The sequence below is a fragment of the Pteronotus mesoamericanus genome, unplaced genomic scaffold (assembly GCF_021234165.1).
Source record: "Pteronotus mesoamericanus isolate MK-2021 breed Mesoamerican mustached bat unplaced genomic scaffold, CSHL_Meso_final scaffold_533, whole genome shotgun sequence".
Classification (NCBI taxonomy): Eukaryota; Metazoa; Chordata; class Mammalia; order Chiroptera; family Mormoopidae; genus Pteronotus; species Pteronotus mesoamericanus.
Genome location: NW_026555320.1, coordinates 5,811,397 through 5,834,647, shown reverse-complemented (window position 1 = coordinate 5,834,647; position 23,251 = coordinate 5,811,397). Strand labels below are relative to the sequence as shown.

The following is a 23,251-nucleotide window of genomic DNA, read 5'->3' as shown; positions in this document are numbered from 1 at the left end:
GCTCCGCGGCGCGCGCGGGGCGGGGCGGGCGGCTGCGGCACTGGGGCGACTGGGGCGGGCCCGCCGCGCTGTAATCGGATCCGGGGAGGGGGCGGGGAGGGGCCGGGCCGGGAGGGCTGGGGGGTGGGGGTGGGGGGGCGCGGAGCCGGGCTCCGGGCCGGCCGGGCTCCGCGCCTGTCAAACCCCTCATTGTTCGCAGCTGATGTCACTCGCAGTTGTGAGCGGCCGCCTCTCCCGGGGACAATGTGGGACTGAGCGGCCCAGCCGCCGCGCCACCGCCGCCGCAGGACAGCCCCAGCGAGGTAGGGCGCGCCGGGCGGGGCACCGCGGGCCGCGAAGTTTGGGGGTTCGGCCGGGGGCGGGGAACCGGCGCCCAAGTCCACAGGCCCGGGTCCTGGGTCTGGGGGATTGGGAGGCTGCGAGGAGCATGTTTCCCGTCCCACACGGGCCCAGGCCTGCACAGGTGGGGGGCGCTGGCCTGCCAGAGGAGCCCCCAACACCGGGAAGGATCTTCCTGGACCTGAGACCCCAGATTCGAGGTCCTCATCCCACCTGCTGTTTCTGCCCTTCCGGCCTGCTCTTCTCGCGACCTCCTGCCCCGGCTTCTGGTTCTGCCCCATCGCTGTCCCCATCTGCCATTCCCCTGCAGTTTCTGGCTCAGTCCACACCCCTTCCCATTCTCTGCAGTCTTTGGTGGGGCCGCCCGCAGACCTCCCAGGGCTCTGTGGAGGTGACAGTTGGAGGCTCACAGAGGTCCCTGGTGCCCTGTGGCTCTTCAGCCCCTCCGCTTTGACCTGGCTTCTCAGCGGGAGTCCTGGGGGGGTGGGGGGCTTTGGCTACTCACTCCAGCCAGGCCCTGGGGCCTGCCTGGCCAGGGCAGGGAGGTGCCCGCCTCCTCGCTCCCCTATCCCTGGCCGGCCATCTTGAGACCTGTGGCGCCCGGCGCCCCCGCCCGGCCCCAGCGCCCTGCGGAGCGGTCTTCGAGGGATGCACGCAGGGCCAGTCGTGTCCCCCCTCCCAGGATGCGGGCCGTTGGTCCCCGCCAAGCCCAGGATGATCACCTTCATGCTGGACCAACAGGGCATGTGTCCTCAGGGGCCCTCCTTCCCCCACAAAGCGCTCCTCAAACGGCGGGACTCCCCAGAAGCTTAAACCTCAACTCACTGTGTCTTGGGGTTATTCTCGTTGCCTCAGGGCCAGCACCTGGGACCCTGCCCTTTTTCTATCTGAAGGCCCCTCATGGCCCGAGCGCCCTCTCAACCTCCGAGGCGCCCCCATCCCAGCCCCCACCCCCTAGCCTTCATCAGCATGCAGGCTCAGGCTGCCCAGACACAAGGGGATTGTTCTTCTGGCATGCTCAGGGTGGGGGGCTGGGAGCAGGCGGCCCACACACCCTGGCAGGCCCAGGCCACAGGGAGGCTGGCTCTGCCCCGCCCTGTGTCCCCAGACGGGCTCTGTCCACCCTTCCTGCTCCCATCACGGCCCCCGGCCAGCCTCCATCACCACTTCCCGGTGGCGCAGACCTCTTGGGGAAAGAGCTCTGAGCTACGCAGGTGGACCCCTGGGTCCTCTCAGCTCTGCCAGTTGCCTCTCACGCAGCGTCGCAAACAACCCCCTTCCTCCCTGGGCCTCCTGGTTCCTCTCTGGTGAGACCCTTCCAGCGGTGACAGACAGACCCCCGATCTTCACGGGGAAACCCACTTTGGGCCCCCAGAAGTCTCAAAGCACCGTGCAAAATCCCCACCCGGGTGACATGCCCGGGGAGTCCCAGACCCCGATAAAGCAGGGGCTGGGGTGCGGAGCTGTGGCCCCGGTGCCCTGGGCCTCCTCGCCCCACCCTCGCTGCTGCTCTGGGCCCCTCAGCCCCATCCCTGGTCCCTGAGGCTCCCGGCCTCCGAGCCCTGTCCTCCCCCTGCACACCGAGCCCGGCCCCGGCCCCTGCCCTCTGCGGGCTCTCTGTGTTGCGGAAAGATGGGCTCAGAAATGCCCATTTGGGGCTTCCTTGAGTTGCAGACATATCTTTGGGGGTCCCAGAGGCCTGAATGATTGTATCTGAAGGGCTTCACAGGGGAGGTGGCATTTGAGAAGGATTTTGACAGAGTGGGGAGGATGGGCATTTCAAGCAGGGATCAGCCTGGGCAAAGGCCCAGAGGCTGGAGGTGCTAGGCGTGTTTTGCAGCCTGGTGTGGGGGGATGGGGGGATGGGCGGAGAGGACACAAGAGTGGTTGGCAGGGGCCAGATGGTGGAGGCCCTTGAGTGCCCGTCTGTGGAGACCCACTTTACTCCTTGGGCACTGGGGAGCCAAGGATGGCTGTTGAGCAGCAGTGTGACCCAGTCTGCAGAACGGAGAATGGAAGCTAGAGACCTTTCTCGGTCTGGGTGAGACAGTGAGGGGACGGGTACCGGTGGGAGGGGCTGCGCCATGAAACTGCCCTTCCTCCCGGAGCCCAGGCCCAGCCTGGGCCTGCCCTGTTCTCCGGGGCTGTACAGCCTCTGGGTGGGGGCCGTGGGGCGGGAGGGTTGCTAAGGATGCTCTGAGGAGCCTGTCGCATTTCTGGCACCAGCCGGGTTGTCGGCGCTGCCCTGCCCTGCCGAGCACTGAGGGTACAAGACAGCCCTGGGTCAAGAGGCAGGGGCGGGAGCTGGCGGATCCCAGGCTGCCCCTCTGCCGGCCCCACCCTGCCGGCCCCACCCTGCCGGCTCTCCCCAGAAGTGGGTATGGTTGGCTTCCTGGGGTGCCGGAGGCCGGAAGGCCTGGGTGCTTGGGTCCGCGGGCGCTGGGGCGGTTCTTGTAGAGGCCTGGCTCATCAGGAATGGCGAGCAGGAGAAGGCCGAGGCCCGGGCGGTCAGAGCCTCAGAACCCTTCGGCGCCCCCGGGCCCAGCGTCCAGCCCCCGCCACACCCTGCGCCGCCCGATCCCGGCCTTGGCCAGCATCGCTGGGTGTGGCCTGCACGGCCGCTTTCGGAGCAGGTGTAGGTTGCTAGGTTAGGGGCTGGAGGTGCTTGAGAGGATGCTGGGGGATGTGATGTGGGAGATGGACTTGGAGCGTGGCCTGCCCGCTCTCCCCAGCCCAGGTGGGTGTACAAGCCCTCGATGGTCCAGACGCTCTGCTCCGGCCAGCAGAGCCCAGGGAATCCCTCGAGGGGCGGGCCAGTCCGCTTGAGTCCCAGGAGCCCTCCCCTCCCCCGGATTGTTCTTGCTCCAGAACAAAGCCTGGGTGGACACTTGATCCCCGCGTGTGGGGGGAGCTGGCTAAGCCCCCAGCCCTTTGATTGGGCAGCTGTCATGAGAGAGAGAGAGGGACAGCTGGGGGGGAGGGGCAGGAAGGGGCAGCCACCGTCACCATCGTCGCTTACACAGCTGTTCCCCCCCCCCGCCCCCTCCAGCCTGAGTGGCAGGGAGCCAGGGACAGAGGGAGTGGGCGCTGGGTCTGGGGAGGGGTCCGGGGAGTGGGCGGGACGCTGGAGGTCAGAAGCCTGGCCTGAGCTGGCTGTGTCCTGCCAGGACGCTGCCGACCAGAGGGGGCCGGGTGCCCCCAGAGGTGAGCTGGAGGTCACTGTGGCATGAGGCGTGGCCATCCCGTGGGTGGCCGGACAGGCACCCAGGGCCCACCGGTCTGGAGCAGCACAGAGCTCCCTAGGGCCCCGGCGATCGGGCCTGAGGGGCTGCTTGTTCTTGGCGCCCTGGGAGAGTTGTTTGGACGGCCTGTTTCAGGAGCCCTGCTCTCTCCTAAAGACAGGAAAGACCCTGGGGGTCCTTCGGGGCAGGAGGGAGACCAGCCACTCCCCCGCCCCCACCCCGCGTGCCTGCACACACGCAGCACAGGTGGGTGAGCCGAGGTCCACGTCAGGTGCCGGCTGGCCAAGGTCGCCCGCTGAACTCGGGGCAGTGGGCTCTCCCACAGCCTGGCCTTTTTCAGGGTAGGAGCCCCAGTTCTGGCCACTTTCCAGCCATGCGGACCCATTTTTCCTGGGACATAGGCCCCCAGGAGGTGCCGTGGAAATGGCGTGAGGGCGGCGTCAGGTGCCCTGCTGGTGACCACGCCAAAGGGTTCCTGTGGCCCAGAAATTCCGAAGCTTAGGACCATGGCCGCAAACCCGTCTTCGGCCCTTTCTAAACACTACCCTCGTCTGTGAGCCTGGCTGGGGTCTCGGAGACTCCTGCAGCCTGCTCCCCCTAGAAAGAGGACGCACAGCCTCAGGAGGGACCCTTGACGGCCCCGCGTGAGTGGGCAGACGCTTGCGAGCCCCACCAGGCCCCAGCCCTCTGTGACCTTGGGCAGGCTGCAGACCCTCTGTGGGCATCGGGCTCTCTTTCCTTCCGGTAAATTCACCTGCCCAGCTAACTAGTATGTTCTGAGCACCTCCTCCAGCCTGAGCTCTGGGGACGCGAGAAGGCGGCGGCCTTGGCTCCAGTCTCAGGGCTCCCGGCCTTGGCATCTAGGGAGGCAGAAGCCACGCACGTCATCACGGGCGCTTTGCGGGGGAAGTGCAGGCAGCTGGGGGAATGTCAGCGAGGGCGGCCAGCGCCGGGCCGGCCAGCGTGCCCACAGAGCACTGTCCCTGCGTCCACAGCTGACCTCTGACCTCGGGAGAGCCCGTAGGAGTGGAGGGGGGGAGCAGGTCTGGAGAAGCCACCGCTACTGAGTTCTTAGAGGTGGGGGCAGGGTTGTCACCCCAACATGCGGATGAAGAAGGCCTCGTGCCATGCAGCGGCTTGCTCAGGCTTCCTGAGGAAGAGCCAGGCGGGGACCCCCCGTCCAGCTCCACGCCCAAGCCCTGGCTGGCCGGGGGGTTCCAAAGACGGTATCGGGTAGAGCCCCATGCCCTTGACCCTCCCATCAGGACGGGCAGGGGCTGAGGAGGAGGACGCCCAGAGGGCGGCGGCGGGTGGTGGTCCACGATGCTCCGGGCCGGCCACGCCTCCCCTGCTCCGCCCCTCCCAGGCAGGGCGAGGGCTTGGGCTCAGCTGGGACATGGCCCCGGTTGGTCCCACTCCCCGTGTGCCTCCTCGACTCTGGCCCCCCAGCGAGCCCCCCAGCAAGGCTGAGCTCTGGCAGGAGACAGCCGCTGGAGGAGAGGGATTTCCAGGCAGGATTAAGGTTCAGGATTAAGTCAGGGCTTGGAAAGGGGTTGGGTGGGGAGGGCTGGCGACCAGGCTAATCCCAGCGGCTAATCTCCGGCTCCTCCTTTCTCCATCGGTTACCAGACCTGCCGTTCCCAGCCCCCCAAGTCCCTTTCTTATCCATCAGCACCCAGTCCCAGGGGGAAGCAGTGCCTCCATTTTACGGGCGAGGAAATTGAGACTCAGCCCAAGTGACTCGTTTCTGTTCTAGTGGAAAGTGCCCCAGGCTGGGAACGTGGCTGTCCCGGACACTCGGCACACAGGAGAGGGCTTGGAAAACCCCAGTGCAGGCCGCCAGTCCCTGACAGCGCTGCGCCACCCCCAGCCCCGCCCCCTGCGCCCGCCAGTGCTGGCTGAACTAGGGGCCCCAGAGCTGTCCAAGGGGCCTCTGCTCCAGGGAGCACCAACGGCCTGGAACAGCTTCCGGAGGCGGGGCTGCCAGCCGGCGCCCCGACGCCTCTGCCAGGCAGGGGGAAGGCAGGGGCACAAGGGCCTTGCTACCTTCCCTTCCGCTCTCCTTCCTAGACCTGTGGCTCCCACTGGCTGTGCCGGGCCAACCTGCCGGGTCCCGTGTTCCATGGGGCCCGCGAGGAGGCTCCCGTCCTCTAGACCCCCAGTGGCCTCCTCGTTCATTCCGTCTTCTGACGCTCGATGGGAGGGAAGGGTGCTCATGGAGACTGGGTGCCTGCCACTTAGGTCCACAGCTCATTCTACTTCTCATCCCTCTTTGGGAGTGGGACTTGGTTTCCCCTTCTTCCAGCCGGGGTCTCTGAGGCTCCGGCGGGTTCAGCCCCTGTCCGGGGCGGCACAGGTAGTGAGTTGTGTCCAAGCACCCCAGTTAGCGGGACATTTGAAACTCGGGGTCCATGTCACCTCCCTTCTCTGGGAGCTGGGCTGGCCCAGCTTGGGGGTCCCCATTGGAACCCAAAAGAGCTGGGCTCCTGCCTAAGCCCCCTTCCGCCGCCCCTGCCAGAGCCAGCCAGGCCGCAGCGTGGACGTGGACGCACTCCCAGGCCGCCGCGGCCGCAGCCCCGCCTGACAGGATGAGCAGCTCAGATGCGGGGCTGGAGGAGGAGCCGGAGCTCAGCGTCACCCTCACGCTGCGGATGCTGATGCAGGGGAAGGTGAGGGGGCTTCTCTGCTGGGACCTGGGAGGGGTAGAGGAGCGGGGGGAGGTTAGGCCTGGCCAGGCGGGGGGAGGCCGGGGGGGGGGGCGGGTAGGCAGGACGGGGAGGGCCTGGCACTGGCAACCCCCTGACTCCACTCTGGTCCTGTTTGCAGGAGGTGGGCAGCATCATCGGGAAGGTAGGTGCTGGGTTCTGTTCTGCGTGTCCCCTGAAACCTGAGACCTCCATTCCAACTTAGGCTAAGAGCCTGCCTCTATTTTTTCTCCTGCAGAAAGGAGAGACCGTAAAGCGGATCCGGGAGCAGGTGAGGATGGAGCGTGCGGAGGAGCGGGGATCCTGGGTTGGAGGGAAGGGAGATCCAGAGGGTGGCCCGAGAGGGTGGTGGCTTCCGGCCGCTGGGGAGAACGTGGAGAAGGGGCCCCGCTGCCCGGTGCTCGTCCTGCCCCCGCAGAGCAGCGCCCGGATCACCATCTCTGAGGGCTCCTGCCCCGAGCGCATCACCACCATCACCGGGTCCACGGCGGCGGTCTTCCACGCGGTCTCCATGATCGCCTTCAAGCTGGATGAGGTGTGTGACCAGCTGTGGGTAGGCCCAGGCTGGTTCCCTGGGAGGAACAGGACTCTGGCTGTGGCCGGGAGGGGAGGCCGGTTTCTTCGTCGGAGCGGGGCTCGGAGGGACTCCCCCACAGGGGCAGGGGAGCAGCCTGGGCGGGCAGGGCTGACCCACCGTCTTCCGGCCCAGGACCTCTGCTCTGCTCCCGCCAACGGCGGGACCGTCTCTAGGCCTCCAGTGACCCTGCGCCTGGTCATCCCTGCTAGCCAGTGTGGCTCGCTGATCGGGAAGGCCGGCACCAAGATCAAGGAGATCCGAGAGGTGAGGGGAAGGGGACCCAGCCTCCAGTTGTGAGGGACGACCTGGGCTTGCGGCCGCCTCTCCCTTGCGAAGCTCGGAGCCTGGGCAGCGCTTCTCTGGGCTCTGGGAGCAGCCAGATGGCCCTTCTTCTCTGCTTGCAGAGCACAGGTGCCCAGGTGCAGGTGGCAGGGGACCTGCTCCCCAACTCCACAGAGCGTGCTGTCACCGTGTCCGGGGTGCCTGATGCCATCATCCTGTGTGTGCGCCAGATCTGCGCTGTTATCCTGGAGGTTCTGTTCTGGGGCAGGGGAATGGGCAGGGAGTCCTATGCAAGTGACCCCTGGTGGGGGCAGGGCAGGGAGGCAGCGGTGGGTCAGGGCCCAGGAGGTCGGGCGCATTTACCTGGGGGCCTGGGGGGGGGGCCTGGAGGACACAGGGTCCTCGAGCGGTCAGGGCGCCTGAGAGGGTCCTGACAGAGCTGCTCCGTCTTTGCCTTTCAGTCCCCACCCAAAGGAGCCACTATCCCGTATCACCCAAGCCTCTCTTTAGGTACCGTCCTCCTCTCCGCCAACCAGGTGAGGGGAGCAGCAGAGGGGCGGAAGGGGAATCGAGACGGTGGAGGGGACGGAAGGAGGCACTGGGGGCCCCGGGAGAGGCGGGGAGGAGCGACTCTGGCCAAACTGCCCTGACCTTTTTCACCCACTTTGTCCCCACAGGGCTTCTCCGTCCAGGGTCAGTATGGGGCTGTGACCCCAGCCGAGGTGAGTGGCCACAGCCCAAGGCACCCCTTCCCGATCCAAGCCTCTTCTGATTCTGACCCCTCTTCTCTGGCCCAGGTCACTAAGCTCCAGCAGCTCTCGGGCCACGCAGTCCCCTTTGCCTCACCGAGCATGGTGCCAGGTGAGCAAGCCATTGCAGAAGGAGGCAGGGGCAGGTCCCCAGGGGCCAGGCCGCCCCCTGGAGAGGGCCGGGCGGGGGGCGGGAGGCGGGAAAGGCCCAGAACCACGCCCGACCCTTCTTCTCCCCAGGACTGGATCCTGGAGCGCAGACCAGCTCACAGGAATTCTTGGTTCCCAATGACGTGAGCAGGGGAGGGAGTGGTTTGAGGGTAGGTCGGGGGCCCTGGGGGTCTGGGCCTTGCCTAGGGTTGAATTCCTCCCCCTCCCCACAGCTGATTGGCTGCGTGATCGGACGCCAGGGCAGCAAGATCAGTGAGATAAGGCAGATGTCAGGGGCGCACATCAAGATCGGGAACCAAGCGGAGGGCGCCGGCGAGCGGCACGTGACCATCACTGGCTCGCCGGTCTCCATCGCCCTGGCTCAGTACCTCATCACTGCCTGGTGAGTGCGGGTTCGGGGGCAGGGCGCACGGGTCACAGGTCACGGGGCTTCTGTGCCTGAGAAAGGCACGGTGGGGTGGGGAGGCTGACCTCTGCCCGGCTCTGTGCCCCGCCTCACTCCCTCTGTGTCTCTCCGCCTTCTTCTCTGCACATGGCCCTGTGTCCCCCTCCCCCATGCCTGGCTCTGTGTCCCGGGCTTTCGGGACCCCCAGTTCTCTCCTCGCCCCGGACGGTGTCTGCCGTTCTCCCCCCCCTTCCGCCGTTCCCATCTGCTCCCCAGACCTGTCCGCCCCGTGTCCCTGTTCTCCTCAGTTCCGTTCTCCTGCCGTTCACCTAATCTCACCCCCGATTTTGCCCTCATTGTCCCTTCTCACCCCACCTTCCCCTTCATCTCCCCCCCATATCCCTCTCTCCAGTCTAGAAACGGCCAAGTCTACCTCTGGGGGGACACCCGGCTCGGCCCCCGCAGACCTGTCTGCCCCCTTCTCGCCGCCCCTGACGGCCCTGCCCACGGCTCCCCCAGGCCTGCTGGGCACGCCCTACGCCATCCCCCTGTCCAACTTCATCGGCCTCAAGCCCGTGCCCTTCTTGGCTCTACCACCTGCCTCCCCAGGGCCACCGCCGGGCCTGGCGGCCTACACTGCCAAGATGGCAGCGGCCAATGGGAGCAAGAAAGCCGAGCGGCAGAAATTCTCGCCCTACTGAGGCCGGCGGAGGCGCGGGCGCGGGAGCGGGCAGGACCGCCGGCAGGGGCTGCCTCCGCACCCGACCTGCCAAGGAGCCTCCAGCCTGGGGCCCCAGACACCACTAATGCCCAGAAGCATGGACACCCTGCCTGGCCCCGGTCTGTGGGAGTTCCTGTGCTCAGAGCGGGGGCAGTTTCTGGCCCAGGGTTCTGGGAGATGCGGCTGCCCCAGGAAGGGGGCTCCGCCCCCTCTAGCTCTGTGCTTGGATGCAGGGAGCATCCTCAGTCCCCCCAGTTTGGGGGTCACTCATGCACTCCCCATCCCTTAGGGCTTCCCAGCCTACTGCCCCCTTGTGGGGATCAGGGAGGAGGGCTGGGGGCCAAGCTTCTCTCCCCACCTCCCCGCAGATTCCTGCTGCTTCCACCGATACCTTTTTGACTGGAATGGACTGGCTGGGCTTGGCAGAGCGCAACCCAAAGCGGGGGCGCTGCCAGGCAGCTGGGGAGTCACCTGGGGCAGGGCTGAGTTCTCAGCAGCAGACACTCTGTACAGTTTTTTCAATCCCTGTTTTTGAATAAATATTCTGAGACCAGGAAGCTGTGAAACATTGTGGGTATTGGCAAAACGTCCACGAGATGGGCGCCGCTGGCCCCAGAGTACCGCCATCTATGAACCCACCAGCCCGCATTCTGGGGCTTCAGGACCCTCTGGGGCACGTGCTCAGGCTGCTCCTCTAGCACCAAGCTGCTCCGGTTGTTTTCTGGGCTCTTGAGAAGCTGACGGAGGAGACCCAGCAGCCTCGCCCAGTCTCTCTCCATGCAGGGAAGTCCTTCTGCGGGTCTCGCCACCGATTCCTCCGGCTGCGGCCGTGACCCAGGCCCTGCCCTGCTTGGCCCATCCCTGTGGCCGTGAACCCTTTAGGACCCTCTGTGGGGTCCTGCCCACCTCCGCTCCTTCCTTGGCCTGGGGACCACCCGCGAGTGTCCAGGCCACTGAGCTGGAGATGTGCTTCGTGATGGTCCAGGGTACAGATGGGGAGAATGAGGCCTAGGGAAGCGTGCGTCTGCACCCAAGGCCATGCGGAGTCAGACCCAGAACCCAGGATTCCAAGCCCCCGGAAGCCTCTCGGCTTTCCCAGGTTGCAGGCTCCCTTCCTGCCATTGGTGAGCCAGAGAAGCCTAGGCAGGACACCTGCCACCACCTGCGCAGGAGCCTGGATGGTCCTCTTTTAACACCACCCTCCTTTCTCCAGTCAGTCCCAGTTCAGTGGGGGAGACATCTCCTCTCAGGTGGCCTTTGGCATGCTGAGGATCTCGCCTCCTGCCAAACCCGGGTCTTGTGATGGTGCCTCCGAAGGACCGAGGGCAGGGCCCTCTGGAGGTCCCTGGAGGTGCTGCAGGAGAGCCCGCGGGGGCCAGGAGCGCAGAGCGCAGGCCCGCGGGGGCCGAGGCAGCGTTCGGCGAGCAAGGCGGCCCAGCGCCCGGCGCACGGGGCGCTGCAGCAGGCCGTACAGGAAGGGGTGAGCCGCGAAGGCCGAGTAGGCTACCCAGGTGACGGCCGCCTCGGCCTTCGCGGCTTGCGCAGCGGGCGCCAGGCAGGCGCAGCAGTAGGGCAGCCAACAGGCTGCGAACTGGCCCACGGCCAGCGCGGGGGCCAGGGCTGCTTTGCCCCCAGGCAGACGAGGCCGGAGGGCGGGTAGGATGGAGAGGCGGCTATCCAGGGAGTCAGAGCGCAGCCGGGCCCCGCGCGCGGGCAGCGGGGGCCGCAGGGCAGCGCGGCGCGCCACCAGGAAGATGCTGCCGTAAGCGGCGAGCAGCAGGAGGGCGGGCAGCGCGAAGGCCAGCAGCGCCCAGAGCGGCCGGAAGGGCCCCAGGCCGCCGGCCAGCACGGAGCAGCGGGCCGGGGCCGGGGGCGGTGCGGGCGGCGGCCCAAGCAGGGAGAGAGCGCCCAGCAGCGCCGCCGCGGCCCAGACGGCCGTGAGCACCAGGGAGGGCGGCGGCCGCGCGCCGGGCCGCAGCGGGTGCACTATGAGGCGGCAGCGCGCGAGCGCCAGCGCGGCCACACCGAGCGTGCAGGCGGGCAGCAGCGCGGCGGAGAGGAAGCGCGACGCGCCGCAGAGCACGGGGCCCAGGCGCACGTGGCCCAGCCCGGGCGGCGGCGCGGCCAGCAGGCCCAGCGGCATGATGGAGGCGGCCGCCAGCAGGTCCACAATGCACAAGTGCATCAGGTAGAGCGCGTCGCGCAGCCCTGGCGTGCGCAGCACCACGACCAGCAACGCGCCGTTGCCCAGCAGGACCACTGCTTCCAGGACAGCCGCCAGGATCAACCCCATGGAGCCTGCGACTTCAGTGGCATTGAACCCTGCGGTGTTGGGCATGGAGCGCCCAGACTTCACCCTGTGCTGGGATGCAGAGTGTGAGATGGAACGCCCTGCCCCCGAGTCCCACCACCTGCCCGTTGCTCCTCTGGGTTCTCACCTCACAGGCTGCCCCGGCTCTGGCTCCGCTGCCCAGGCTGCCATCCTCTTGGGGGCTTGGCCAGCCCCATGGACGGGTGCGAGGCTGAGGCTGCGGCTCTCTCCTCTGCCCCAGCAGCTCAGCCCCTGCTGGAGATGATACTGGCTGTCACTCTGATGTTGCCCTTCACAGACACAGAACTGGCAAGGGAGGGGCAGGGCCTGGCACCAGCCCCCTGGGTCCTAGCAGCTGCCAGCTGGAGGCCGGAGGCTGGAGGCTGCGCTGTGAAAGCGCTTGGGGTTCCTACGGAGGGGCCCAGGGCAGGCCCAGGCTGGGGTGTAGCGCTAGGACGCGGAGTGTGGAAGGCAGGAGAAGCCAGGACATTTTCCCCCCTCACGCTCAGCTTGGGGCTCCCCGTCTGTCTCTGGAGGAGAGCTTCTCTCTCTTTCCGGCAGCCAGGCCCGCTCTGGTCCTGGCGCCTGCGCGTGCCCCTGGCCCCTGGCCCCCGGATGTGGGGGTCCTGTTTCCTTCCAGCATCGCTGCAGCCTGAGAGTGGGAGCAGCTTCCTGCCATTGCCGATCTTGGGGTCCTGCACCAGGCCCCTGTGTAGTGTGGTGCCTTTCCTGCATCCAAGTCCTCTTGCCTGGAATCCCTGGAGTGGTTTCGGCTGGGCAGCAGGGGTCTGGGGGGACGCACGCCCCGCAGCATATCCTCTACACAGCAACAGCGCAAAGTGCGTCCCTCGGAAAACAAATCAGATGGGGCCATGGCCCTGCTCTCGTTCCTTGGGAAAGAGGTTCCTGTCCTCAGAACGGGTCTTCCCAGCTTTCTGACCGCACCCTCCTCCTTGCCTACCTGACTTGCAGCCACGGCAACCACCCTGCCGGCCCTCTGGCAGGTCAGATGGGTTCCCACCGCAGGATCCTTGCACTTGCTCTTTTCTCCGTCAGAACGCCCTGCCCGCAGAGCTGTGCGCGGCTCACCCCCTCAGCCCGTTCAGGTCTCTGCTGGGGGCAGGGCTCCGTCGACCTGCGATCTCTTCTGGCGTCGGTCCACCTCCTCATCACTAATCCTTTCATCCTGCTTGGTTTCTCGTCCTGGCACTTCCCTTACTTGCTGCTGTTCTTCATATCTGCACACGCACTTGTTTAGAGCCTGTTTTACGGGAGAGCCAGCCCCATGAGAGCAGGGACGCTGTCTGTGTTTTGCTCGCCATGTGCCCCGGGCCCCATGCCAGGCACACGGCACATGGCCGGTGTCAGCACAGGTCTCGGTGGTAGAGACCAGGCCTTGGGCATGCAGGGTTGACTCTCTTTCTGCTGGGAATTAAAGGGCCCCGCCCAGTTCTCCATGATTCAGATGAGAAGGCTGGTGCCCAGACAGGGAGGGAATGTGTGCAAGATCGGGTCACTGAGTTGTCCCTGGAACCCAGGCCACCTGCTTCCTAGGCTCTGTCTACAGCTTGAACGTGGGCATTCACCTCTTGGAAGAGAAGCTGGCTTTTGAGATTTTTGTTCAGAGGGAAGAGAGGGTGTTGGCCTTGTCCCTGCCCAGTTAGGCCTGTAGGTCGGGGCAGCCCCCGAGCCACGAGGGCCTGGTGAGGGCTCAGCAAGGCCAGGCGGGGGTAGCGAAGAGGACAGTGGACAGGGACTATGGTGGGTCGGAGAGTACGTGCTCCTCCAAGTCATTGAACTAAATAAAAAAACTTTGTAGTTTATCTGGGTTTTTTTTGTTTTGTTTTATTTTAATTTGCCAAAAGAACTGAATTAAAGCCCTGGCCGGTGTGGCTCGGTGGATTGAGTGCCTGTCTGTCAATGGAAAGGTGGCAGGTTCGATTCCCAGCCCGGGCATGTGCCTGGGTCACAGTCCAGGTGCCCAGGTGGGGGCGTGCAAGAAGCGTCCGATTGATGTTTCTCTCCCTCTCTTTCTCCCTTCCTTCTTCTCTCTAAAAATAAAATAAAAATAAAATATTTTTTTTAAAAGGAAGAAACGAATGAGGATAAAGCAGAAACGGATGGCCCTGGCTCCCACGGCCGCTCGGTGCGGTGGAGGGAAAGCGCGAGCAGATGAACACCCTTCTGAGCACGTGTTTTATTTTTTAAGTATATTTTATTAATTGTGCTATTCCAGTTGTTCCATTTTTTTCTCCCCTTTATTCTCCTCTGCTCTCCCCCCGCACCAATCCCCCACCCACACTTCAGGTCCAGGGTCATACGTATAAGTTCTTTTGCTTCTCCATTTCCTATACTGTTCTCAACCTCCCCCTGTTTATTTTGTACTTACCAATTGTGCTTGTTTTTCCCTGTACCTTTCCCCCGTTCTCTCCTCTCCCCCTCCCCGCTGACAACCCTCCCTGTGATCCTCACTTTTGTGATTCTGTTTCTGTTCTAATCGTTTGCTTAACTAGTTTTTGTTTGCTTTTTAGGTTCAGTTGTTGACAGTTGTGTGTTTGTCATTTTACTGTTCATAGTTTTGATCTTCTTTTTCTTAGATAAGTCCCTTTAACATTTCATATAATAAGGGCTTAGTGATGATGAACTCCTTTAAGTTTACTTTATCTGGGAAGCACTTTATCTGCTCTTCCATTCTTTTCTTTTCTTTTCTTTTCTTTTTTTAGATTTTTAATTTATTTTTACAGAGGGGAAGGGAGGGAGAGAAACATCAATGTGTGGTTGCATCTCACACACCCCTCACTGGGGACCTGGCCCGCAACCCAGGAACGTGCCCTACACTGGGAATCAAACTGGTGACCCTTTGGTTCACAGGCCAGCGCTCAGTCCACTGAGCCACACCAGCCAGGATGCCCTTCCATTTTAAATGATAGCTTTGCTGGATAGAATGATCTTGTATTTAGGTCCTTGCCTTTCATGACTTTGAATACTTCTTTCCAGCTCCTTGCCTGTAAGGTTTCTTTTGAGGAATTAACTAGTAGTCTTATGGGAACTCCTTTCTAGGTAACTGTCTCCTTTTCTCTTGCGGCTTTTAAGATTCTCTCATCTTTAATCTTGGGTAATTTAATTATGATGTGCCTTGGTGTGTGCTCCCTTGGGTCCAGCCTCTTTGGGACTCTCTGAGCTTCCTGGATCGCATGGAAGTCTATTTCCTTGGCCAGATCAGGGAAGTTCACCTTCATTATTTTTTCCAAATAAGTTTTCAATTTCTTGCTCTTCCTCTTCTTCTGGCACCTCTGTGATTCAGATGTTGGAATGTCTAAAGTTGTCCTGGAGGTTCCTAAGCCTCTCCTCATTTTTTTTGAATTCTTGTTTCTTCATTCTGTTCTGGTTGAATGTTTATTTCTTCCTTCCACTCCAGATCATTGGTGTGAGTCATGGTTTCCTTCCCTTCACTGTTGGTTTCCTGTGTATTTAATTTATTTCACTTTGCACAGCCTTCCCTTTTTCCTCTATTTTGCAACCATATTCAATCAACTCTGAGCATCCTCATTACTAGCGTGATCTCTGCATCTGATAGGTTGGCTATCTCTTCATCTCTCAGTTCTTTCTTTGGAGTTTTAACCTGCTCTTTCATTCGGGCCATATTTTTTGTCTCGGCGCTCCTGTTACGTTGTAAAAGGCGGAGCCTCAGGTATTCGCCAGGGCGGGGCAACCGAGGTCTCTGCGTGGCGATGCTGTGTGTGGGGGAGGGTCTGAGAGGAAACAATGCTGCTTGCTTGGCTCTCTCCCTGATTTCAGTCACTTCCCCCGCTACCCACAAGCAAATTGGGCCCTTTTGATGCTGATTCCTGAGTGGGTGGTCTTGTGTACAATTTAGGACCCTGTGGCTCTCACCAACCGACTCTCGTGTGAGGCTGGGAGTTTCTCCTGCTGCCACCGCGGCAACCCCCACAGGTTTTTACAGACAGAGGTTTTGAGGCTTTCTTCTCCTGCCCTGGACACCTGTGTTGCCCAGTCTGTCTCGCTCCTCAGCTATTCCTCCACTGTATATGCATGTGAATGTGGGACCTCCCAGCCTGCCGGCCACCAGCTTGCTGCGCGTCCTCTCTGCTACGGCTGCCGTCCCCGCCCCTCCTACTGGCCTGGGTGCATGTTTCTTCTTTAGCTCCTTGGTTGTCGGACTCCACACAGTTTGATTTTCTGGCAGTTTCGTTTCTGTTTTTGTTTTTGTTTTAATTTGTTGTTGTCCTTCTTTTGGTTGTGCAGGGAGGCAAAGTGTATATTCTTATGCCGCCATCTTGGCCAGAAGTCTGAGCACATCTTTTTGTATAGATTGGACTTTCTGGAACTATGCTAGTGTTCTATGTATTGAAAAAAATAAATTAATGAAGATGAGGAAATCCCCCTAAAGGTGAATATAAGCAGGACAAAAGAACCCAATGGTATTTTAAATGAATAACTACCACACTGAAGGGAAATACATGACTAATCCAAGTAACCCTTGAACTGTTTTACAGTCATTGACCTCAGTCTAAAGACAAAAAGATAATCTTGCAGAAATTTCAAAGGAACTTGAGTCCTGCTTAGAATGTTTATTTATCACAATGGCATGGGTCTAGCAATTCAGAATCTCCTTTTCATGTGGAATTTGGCAACCAAGTAAATATGTTGATGTTGATGGAAACCACATGCTTACTGTTAGGGCAGGAAAGTGCAGATATGGAACGTGGGGAAGGGGAGAGGCCCGCGGTGTAAGGTGGGAACTAGAGAAACAGGTACAGTGAGGTATGTTTGTTTACAGACATGTACACCCTTCCTACCTGGCCTTAAAGCAATGACGCCCAGTGCCAAAGAGCATGCATTCTGCCCAGATCTTGAATTCTAAATATCATTTCCTGCTCTAGGGAACTAGGGCTCCTCGGTCCAGGACTGTGCAAGAGAGCCTGAAAATTCTTATGAGGCCAGGAAGTAAGGAAGGGCCAGAAGTAGTGGGGACACAGGAGTCAGCTTGAAGGGCCTTGTGCAGGCCAAGTCTGGGGCAATCTGAGGCTCAGAAGAAATAAGGACACATCGCTGATTACAAGTGGGAGAAATGGTAACCTTCCCGGGGAGAGACCTGGGGCAGCAGCCCGATGAACGATCAAAGCTAGTTCATGTCACCAAGGGGACGTGTCCCTCCTGACAGAATGCCCCCAGGAGACGTCATGCATGACCTGTTCCCACCCAAGGGGCAGCACCTTCATCTAATCATGACAGGACATCAGAGAAACCAAGGTTGGGAGAGATCCTGTGAAACAACTGGCCTGTACTCTTCAGGAGCGTCAAGAACATCCAAGTCACAGAAGGGAAAAAAAGGCTGAGAAGGGTTTCAGATTAGAGACTAGAGAGACGTGACGACGAGATGCCGTGGGTGACCCCGGGCTGGGTCCTGTCCTGCTCTAGCACCCACCTCCTAGTGTCTGGATAGGGCCCCCTGGGGCGCTGGCAGGCACCTTCCCTGATGGCGGAGCTGGGCCCCTTGGCGTGTGCAGATGGGACCCGCCAATGCCACGGCGCAGGCGGCGCTTGGCTTGTCCAGCCGCGTCTGGGCTCACGGGCAGTATCACCGGTGGGTCCCCCACTGACCAACAGCCCTGAGCCGCTGGCGAGGGCTGCCTTTGAGGGCTCAGTGATCAGAGGAGGCGGGTTGATGCAGCGTGGACAGAGATGGACCAGGGTAGGAAGGGCCAGTGTGGGGCTGGAGCTGCCGAGTGCCTGGCGGTCAGTGTGGAGAGAAGCAGGGCCCCGGCCTGGGTGGCGCAGCACGGAGAGGCGGAGTCTGGGGGTGAGCGAAGACAGTGTTTAATAAGGCTGCGTTGCACGCTGAGGTTCAGCCTCCAGCGGTGATCACCGCCCTCGGATGCGCAGCCTGGGCCGGGGCGGACGGCCTGGGTGGGCACGGGGTCCGACCTGCTCTCAGCCTGTGCCCCGCACACCGCATGGCCTTGAGCAGATGCATCCGTGTCCCAGCGACACGGCCCGCCCACCACACCCATCCGTCTCGGGGGCAGGACTACGGGGCCACCGCCCTGCCCGGGTTGGGCAGGGAGCAGCGGTCACCGCCTGGGGCACAGCAGGAAGGTCCGGGAGCAAGGAGGGGTGACTTGGGGGTGACAGATGGGCTGGCAGGTGGAGGCACACGGACTCTCCTAGCGGGGCCCGGGGGCGCGGCAGCGCGGGCCTGCAGCTCAGAGGCGCACCTCCAGCAGGTAGCGCAGGCGGCACTGGTTCTCCTGGTAGATGAGGTACTCGCTCTGGGAGAACGAGGAGCCGCTGAACTGCGGGCAGGGCACAGGCTGGCCCTGGGGCACCGCCACTCGCTGGCCATCCAGCTCCAGCTGGGTGTCCTGGGCCGGATCTGCAGGGGACAGCCGGGCCAACGGTGACGGGGGCGTCGCTCGCCATCCTGGACCTCACCGGGAGGCTCTGCCCCCGAAGCTGTCTGCTCCTGGCACGGGGCCTGGCTGCGCGTTCCCATCTCACCAACGCCAGGCTCCAAACCGCTGCGCAGGCTGGGCCTCCGCCTGGACTACCCGCCCCACAGTTCTGCCTGGGAAACACCCACTCATCTTTCACTGCTCAGTGACGCCTCCTCTTTGAAGCCCACCTGGATGCCCAGGAACGATGTGTTAAGTGGCAAAGTGAATGAAATGGCTGCCATGAGGACACCTGTTTCTTTCTGTCCCTCTGCACAGCCCCTTCTCTGTCCGCTCCTCCCTGAAGGCGTCCTGGTCCCTTGCCCGGTCCTTGCCACTAGACCTGTCTACCTGCTCAGGATTGGGACTCACCAGGCTCCGTGTGCCCTCGGGCAATGACGCTGTCAAAGCCAGGGGGTGGCTTCTTCAAGCTGGGCTCGTCCATAGTGATGTGGTGCTCTCTGCCAAGGGCCACCTCACCCAAGAACATGTAGCCGATGCGGTGGGCCCCGGTGGACATGCCAGTAACTGGGGGCCACAGGCCGGCTCAGGCGGGGCTGCTCGGCCCTCCTGCCCGACGCCCTGGGTCCCTCTTTGCCGTATCGTCACCCCCTCCCCCTTGGCTGCCTCCGCACAGAAAGGGGCCTTCTGCTCCCCCAGCCTTAAAAAACTCCCCTTGTCCTGGCCACGCCGCCTTCCGGCTGCCCTCGCCGCCCCTCGGCCCCCGGGGCCACACCACTGCACCCCTGCTGCCCTCGCCAGGTCCGCCAGGGCCCGCCAGCCACGGAATCCAGGGCCGGGCGCCCCTCTCCCTGGACCGCTCTGCTGACTTCGCCACTAGCATGCGCGGCCCCCGAGCCTGCACGCCCCTCGCCCTGGATCTCTGGGTCCACCCTCCACCCCTTCTCAGGCTCCTCTGCCTTCCTGCCTGACCCCTTGGCCTTGGGCAGCCTCCGACACCCTGGACCTTCAGCCCCATCTGCCCGTGGACCTTGGGTGAGTGGGTGGCGGTGGTCTCCAGTGAAGGCGTCAGCCTGGGTGCCTCCGGGGCGCCTCACCGTAGCCAGCTGACTTGCTGTTCTCCGAGGCAAAGTAGATGCCCTTGCCCACACGGCCACCAGAATGCGGCATGATGCGGAGCCCACTGGTGAGGATGGCAGCCACCACCGCCACGTTGGTGCCATGCCACAGCAGCCTCCGGTTACCCAGCTTGCAGTGCGCCTGGAACCGATCTCCCTGGGTTGGGGGTGAAACGAAACGCGGGGGCCACATCATCCCCGCGCGAGACTTCTCCCTGTGGCTCCGAGGGTCCGCCCAGGGCCTGGGCCTCCGGTCACTCACACCCTCACACCCTCACACCCCGCCGCCAGCCCTGCTGGCAACGGGTCAGAGTTGCTGAGATGGTCCCGCAAGGGACACAGAAGCCAGACCATCTCCCCGGGAGCCAGGGCAGTGAGAGGGGAGGGCACTGGGGCACGTCCCTCACCTCCCCTTCTCGGTTCACTTTCCAAACGTGCTGAAGAGCGGGGCACCTGTAGCTGCTGCCGGTCTGTTTTAAGTAGGTATGGATCACCTGCGGGGAGAGCAGCCACTGGGTGCCGAGGGCAGGAGACAAGGGGACGGACCCCACCTCCGTCCCAGAGCGCTCCTCCAGCCCTGGGGATGCAGGGAGGGGGGCCAAGGGCGAGGGACTCCACGGGCGCCTGGAGCGCAGGTGGGCAGACGGACGGCACCCGGCTCTTCTGTGGGGCCCAGCCCACCTTGTACTCAGGCGCCTCTGGGTCCAGCAGCTGGAGCTGGCACTTGAGGAGCTGGTAATCTCGGTCCAGCGGGTGCGGCACCTCCTCCACCTTCTCCTCCTCCTTGGGGGCCGCCTGGAGGCTCCGGGCCAGCTCGATGTCAGCCAGCACCTAAGGCGACAGACACTGGCAGCTTGTCTGTCCACTTGACCTCCTGCCTCTACTCTCCCTCCCACTTGAGTGGGACCGTGGCCACCCCGCTTGTCCGTCCACCTGTTCACCGCCCCCCCCCCCCATCCAGCAGCCCTCGGGCCGCCCGGCACCATCCAGATCCCTGGGTCTTCTTGGCCATGGGCCCCCACGCGCCTTGCCCAGTGTGCTCGGTGCCTCCGCTGCCGGCCCACCGGCCAGCCCTCACCAGCAGCATGTCCTTCTTGGCCTGCAGAAGCTCCAGGGAGTTGATGGGCGGGGGCCGGCTGCGGCCGAAGTTGTGGGGGATGACGGTGTAGAAGTGGGAGGACAGCTCCTCCAGGTCGCGGCCGGCAGCCGTGGGCGCTCTCAGGGCCGCCTCCAGGGCCTCCAAGGCCTCGAAGCCCCGTGCGATCTGCTGCTTGCTCAGCTTTCCCAGGGGCATCTTTTTCACATCTGGGGTGGGGGGGGTGGGGAGTCTCAGCCCCGTGTCACTCTCAGGGCCTTGCCACCCTCCCTGGCCCCTCTGTCCTCACCCAGGTTCATGTGGGCCATGGCGTCACTGAACATGTCTTTGCTGAAGATGTTGGTGATGAGCTTCTGTGTGGCTGCGTCCAGGGAGCAGGGCCGCACCCGTTGAGCCACAGTCCTCACCGGGCCTCCGTCAACCTAGGGGCAGAGGGCGCACATAGGGGGCCAGAGCAGGGCCCGACCAAGGCCCGAGAGCCGAGGTCTGTGCCAGAGGTCGCACATCCGGGCAGCATCCCGGGGCCCCTCCAAGAGCCCAGGACCCAGCCACTTCACCTTCACCACAGCTTCCTGGGCCTCGTCCTCTCCCTGCACTTCGATCAGCGTGTACTTGCCGGGGTGAGCCACGAAGCGCTCCCGCTCTGCCCAGCTGTTCTTGGTCTTGTCCCGAAATTTCTTCTCAAAGTCCTTCTTTGCATCCTCCAGTGACTCGAAGTGGCTGAGCTTTGACTGGCCCACCTCTCCCTGCAATGGACCACAGTACCCACCATAATACCTGAGGGCCTCCTGTGCCCCATGCCCTTTTGGCCTGAGTGCTGTGTGAACCCTGGGCAGCAGGTGACCGTGCCGAGCAGGGAGAAGTGGGGTGAGGTGGGAGCAGGGTGGGCCCTCACCACGCGGCCCCAGCGGTTCCAGCAGGCAAAGCGGTCCCCGTCCTCCAGCAGCTGGATGATGTAGAACTTGTTGTTGTTGTTCCCGATGTTGGTCTGGTTCAGGGTGCAGTCGTAGTCGCCGAGCACCTGGGCCGGAGGGCGCATGGATAGGGCAGGCCAGTGTGGGCTGCCCTTGGCAGGGCCGGAGACCCGGCCGCACGCTGACGGGGCGCTGGCTGCACTGCCCACCTGGGGAGGCCCTCGGGGACGAAGTCTGAGTTGATGTGGCTAAACTCGGGCTGTGGGGGGAGTTGTTGGGAGGACATGGCTGTGTCCTGGGTCGGGGAATTGAGGGACACATGGTTCTGCCCTAGGGGACTCGCAGGGACACACCCCTGTCCTCTGAGGGATCTCAGGGGGACACAGCCACATAGCCCTACCCTGTGGGGTTGTTTTGAGGGGATGTAGGGGAGCCCGGGGGAGACCTAGCGGGTCAGAGCCTGGCTCAAAGTGAGGTAGGAGGAGGCCTGAGAGGCTCAGGGGCCTGCCCTGCGGTCTGGAGAATGGACAGAACCTGCCCAGGTGGGGTGGGCGCCGCGCTGCTTGCCCTTTGGGGTCTTGGGAGACCATGGCTTACTTGGGAACCTCGAGCTGTGCGGCCAGAGCCAAGCCCCAGTGGGGAGGGGAGCAGGTCTGAGTGCATTTGCATCCAGGAGGCCCCGGCTGGGGAGCGCAGCTCACCTGGGTCCCGGGGCTGTGGCTGAGGGGACATTCGGCGTCCACCCGGGCTACGCGCTTCTCTGTGGGTGCAGCCCTGAGGGCTTCAGCCGTGGAGTGGAAGCTGTCCTCCTCTGTCTCCTGCCGTCCCTTCTTTTTCTCAGGGCCCACACCCCGCACAGCAGGCTTGCGCTTGGGAGCCATGGCTGTTTTGGGGCACCAAGAGGGGCCTCAGGCTTCCATGGCCGCTGTACCCCAGGTGGCTGGCACAGCACCAACGTGCCACTCTCTGGGTTTGCCTTTGGTGAGCGCCCACTGCCTCCCCCTCCCTCCAGTCCCCAGTGCCAGCCCTGGACCAAAACCAGTTCTGTCACTCCAGACATGCCCCTGTGCCTGCTCGCGGGGGCCAGTCCAGCCTGCCCACTTTGGTCAAGGAGGCACGGTCCCCTCCCCTCTCTGCTCCTCCAGGTTGTCCAGGAGGCACAGAAAGTGAAAGGAGAGGCTTCCCTCCCGCTTATGGGCTCCTCCTCCCTCCAGAGCATTCTCTGGGCCCTGCCTGCTCCTCCCACTTCTCAGCTACCCCGGACTTGGCATAGACGCTGGGCTGAGTCACCCCAGCTCTGGAGCCGAGTGGTCAGTGGCTGCCGGGGCAGCACCCCAAGGCCAGATCTGTTGCTCCAGAGCTCGGGACCCAGGGACACAGAAACCCTTCCCAACGAGCTCCACAGTTCTGGGGTGTCAGCCAGGGTCCCCAGAGCAGCTGCCTTGAATTGCCTGTGGGCAAGGGAAGTCCCTCCCAGCCCTGCCCTTTGAAGGGCTGTGGTCAGGGCCATGGTCACTCACCTAAGAGAAGCGGGGACCTGGGAGAGATGGCTCGCGGTTCCCAGTACCGGGATCTCCCAAGGTAGTCCCTGTTCTGGGGGCCCCTGTAGCACCCAGCTGTAAGTCTTAGGCGTGACTTAGGGAGGGACTTCAATCGCCAGAGGCAGAGGAAACCTGAAGTTGTGATAGCGTAGGATTTCAGCTATTTGGCCAAGAGTAGGGTGAGTCAGAGGCTGGGTCAGGCCAATGCATTCGGCCTATCCACACATGGGTGGACACATGATCGGGACAGTGCTAAGGTCCAGAGAACTAACACGCCATTAGGGCTGCTCCTTTGGCTTGAGGCACGCAACGCGTGTCGGTCGGTTGCTCAGTGACCTTGGCCCTATGTGAGGGCAGGGCGTTCTTTCCTCCGGGGCTGCCTGGATGCCCCCGCCGGTTATTTAGTGCCAGACTTGGTACACCCTGGTCCCCGCCCCTGACGGGGTGGAGACCTGTTCTGGGACTTAGAACCCCGCATCTCTGGCGCCCCGCAGCGACCAAGGGGCGAAAACACAGAGACGGCCTCCGGCTTGCCGTGCCTTAGGCTTCCGCCAAGTAGCGGTGCGCAAGCGCGGCAGCTTAGGCAGGAAGAGCGAGGAACAGCCTGTGTCCTAAGGAGCCCCACGCGAGAGCCTATCGGAGGTTTAGGAGGCGTGGCCACAGGCATTCATCCTATGGTTGCTT

The 23,251-nt window shown here is 63.1% G+C and overlaps 3 protein-coding genes across 4 annotated transcripts; 1 reads left to right on the top strand and 2 right to left on the bottom strand.

The window, feature by feature from the left end:
- The first annotated feature begins 131 nt into the window (after positions 1–131).
- Positions 132–9,721, top strand: PCBP4 (poly(rC) binding protein 4). Of its 2 annotated transcripts, none has more exons than XM_054594706.1 (13): positions 132–302; positions 6,100–6,250; positions 6,408–6,431; positions 6,525–6,557; positions 6,705–6,821; positions 6,996–7,127; positions 7,268–7,396; positions 7,607–7,681; positions 7,823–7,867; positions 7,943–8,006; positions 8,135–8,187; positions 8,278–8,447; positions 9,060–9,721. In XM_054594706.1, the coding sequence occupies exons 2-13, from the start codon at positions 6,170–6,172 to the stop codon at positions 9,568–9,570; spliced, it is 1,434 nt and encodes a 477-aa protein (XP_054450681.1). In that variant the 5' UTR covers positions 132–302; positions 6,100–6,169; the 3' UTR covers positions 9,571–9,721. The 2 variants fall into 2 exon arrangements, with proteins under 2 accessions (XP_054450681.1, XP_054450682.1); XM_054594707.1 differs by having other exon boundaries at positions 8,863–9,212.
- Positions 9,722–10,417: 696 nt separating this feature from the next.
- GPR62 (G protein-coupled receptor 62) lies at positions 10,418–11,509 on the bottom strand. Its single transcript, XM_054594577.1, has one exon. The coding sequence runs from the start codon at positions 11,507–11,509 to the stop codon at positions 10,418–10,420; it is 1,092 nt and encodes a 363-aa protein (XP_054450552.1).
- A 5,805-nt stretch (positions 11,510–17,314) lies between these two features.
- On the bottom strand, positions 17,315–22,915 carry PARP3 (poly(ADP-ribose) polymerase family member 3). Its single transcript, XM_054594732.1, has 11 exons — positions 22,547–22,915; positions 21,728–21,909; positions 21,008–21,133; positions 20,670–20,858; positions 20,402–20,534; positions 20,095–20,321; positions 19,698–19,847; positions 19,424–19,510; positions 18,996–19,173; positions 18,310–18,465; positions 17,315–17,879 (listed from the first exon to the last, which is right to left on the bottom strand). The coding sequence occupies exons 2-11, from the start codon at positions 21,905–21,907 to the stop codon at positions 17,710–17,712; spliced, it is 1,596 nt and encodes a 531-aa protein (XP_054450707.1). The 5' UTR covers positions 21,908–21,909; positions 22,547–22,915; the 3' UTR covers positions 17,315–17,709.
- Positions 22,916–23,251: the final 336 nt, after the last annotated feature.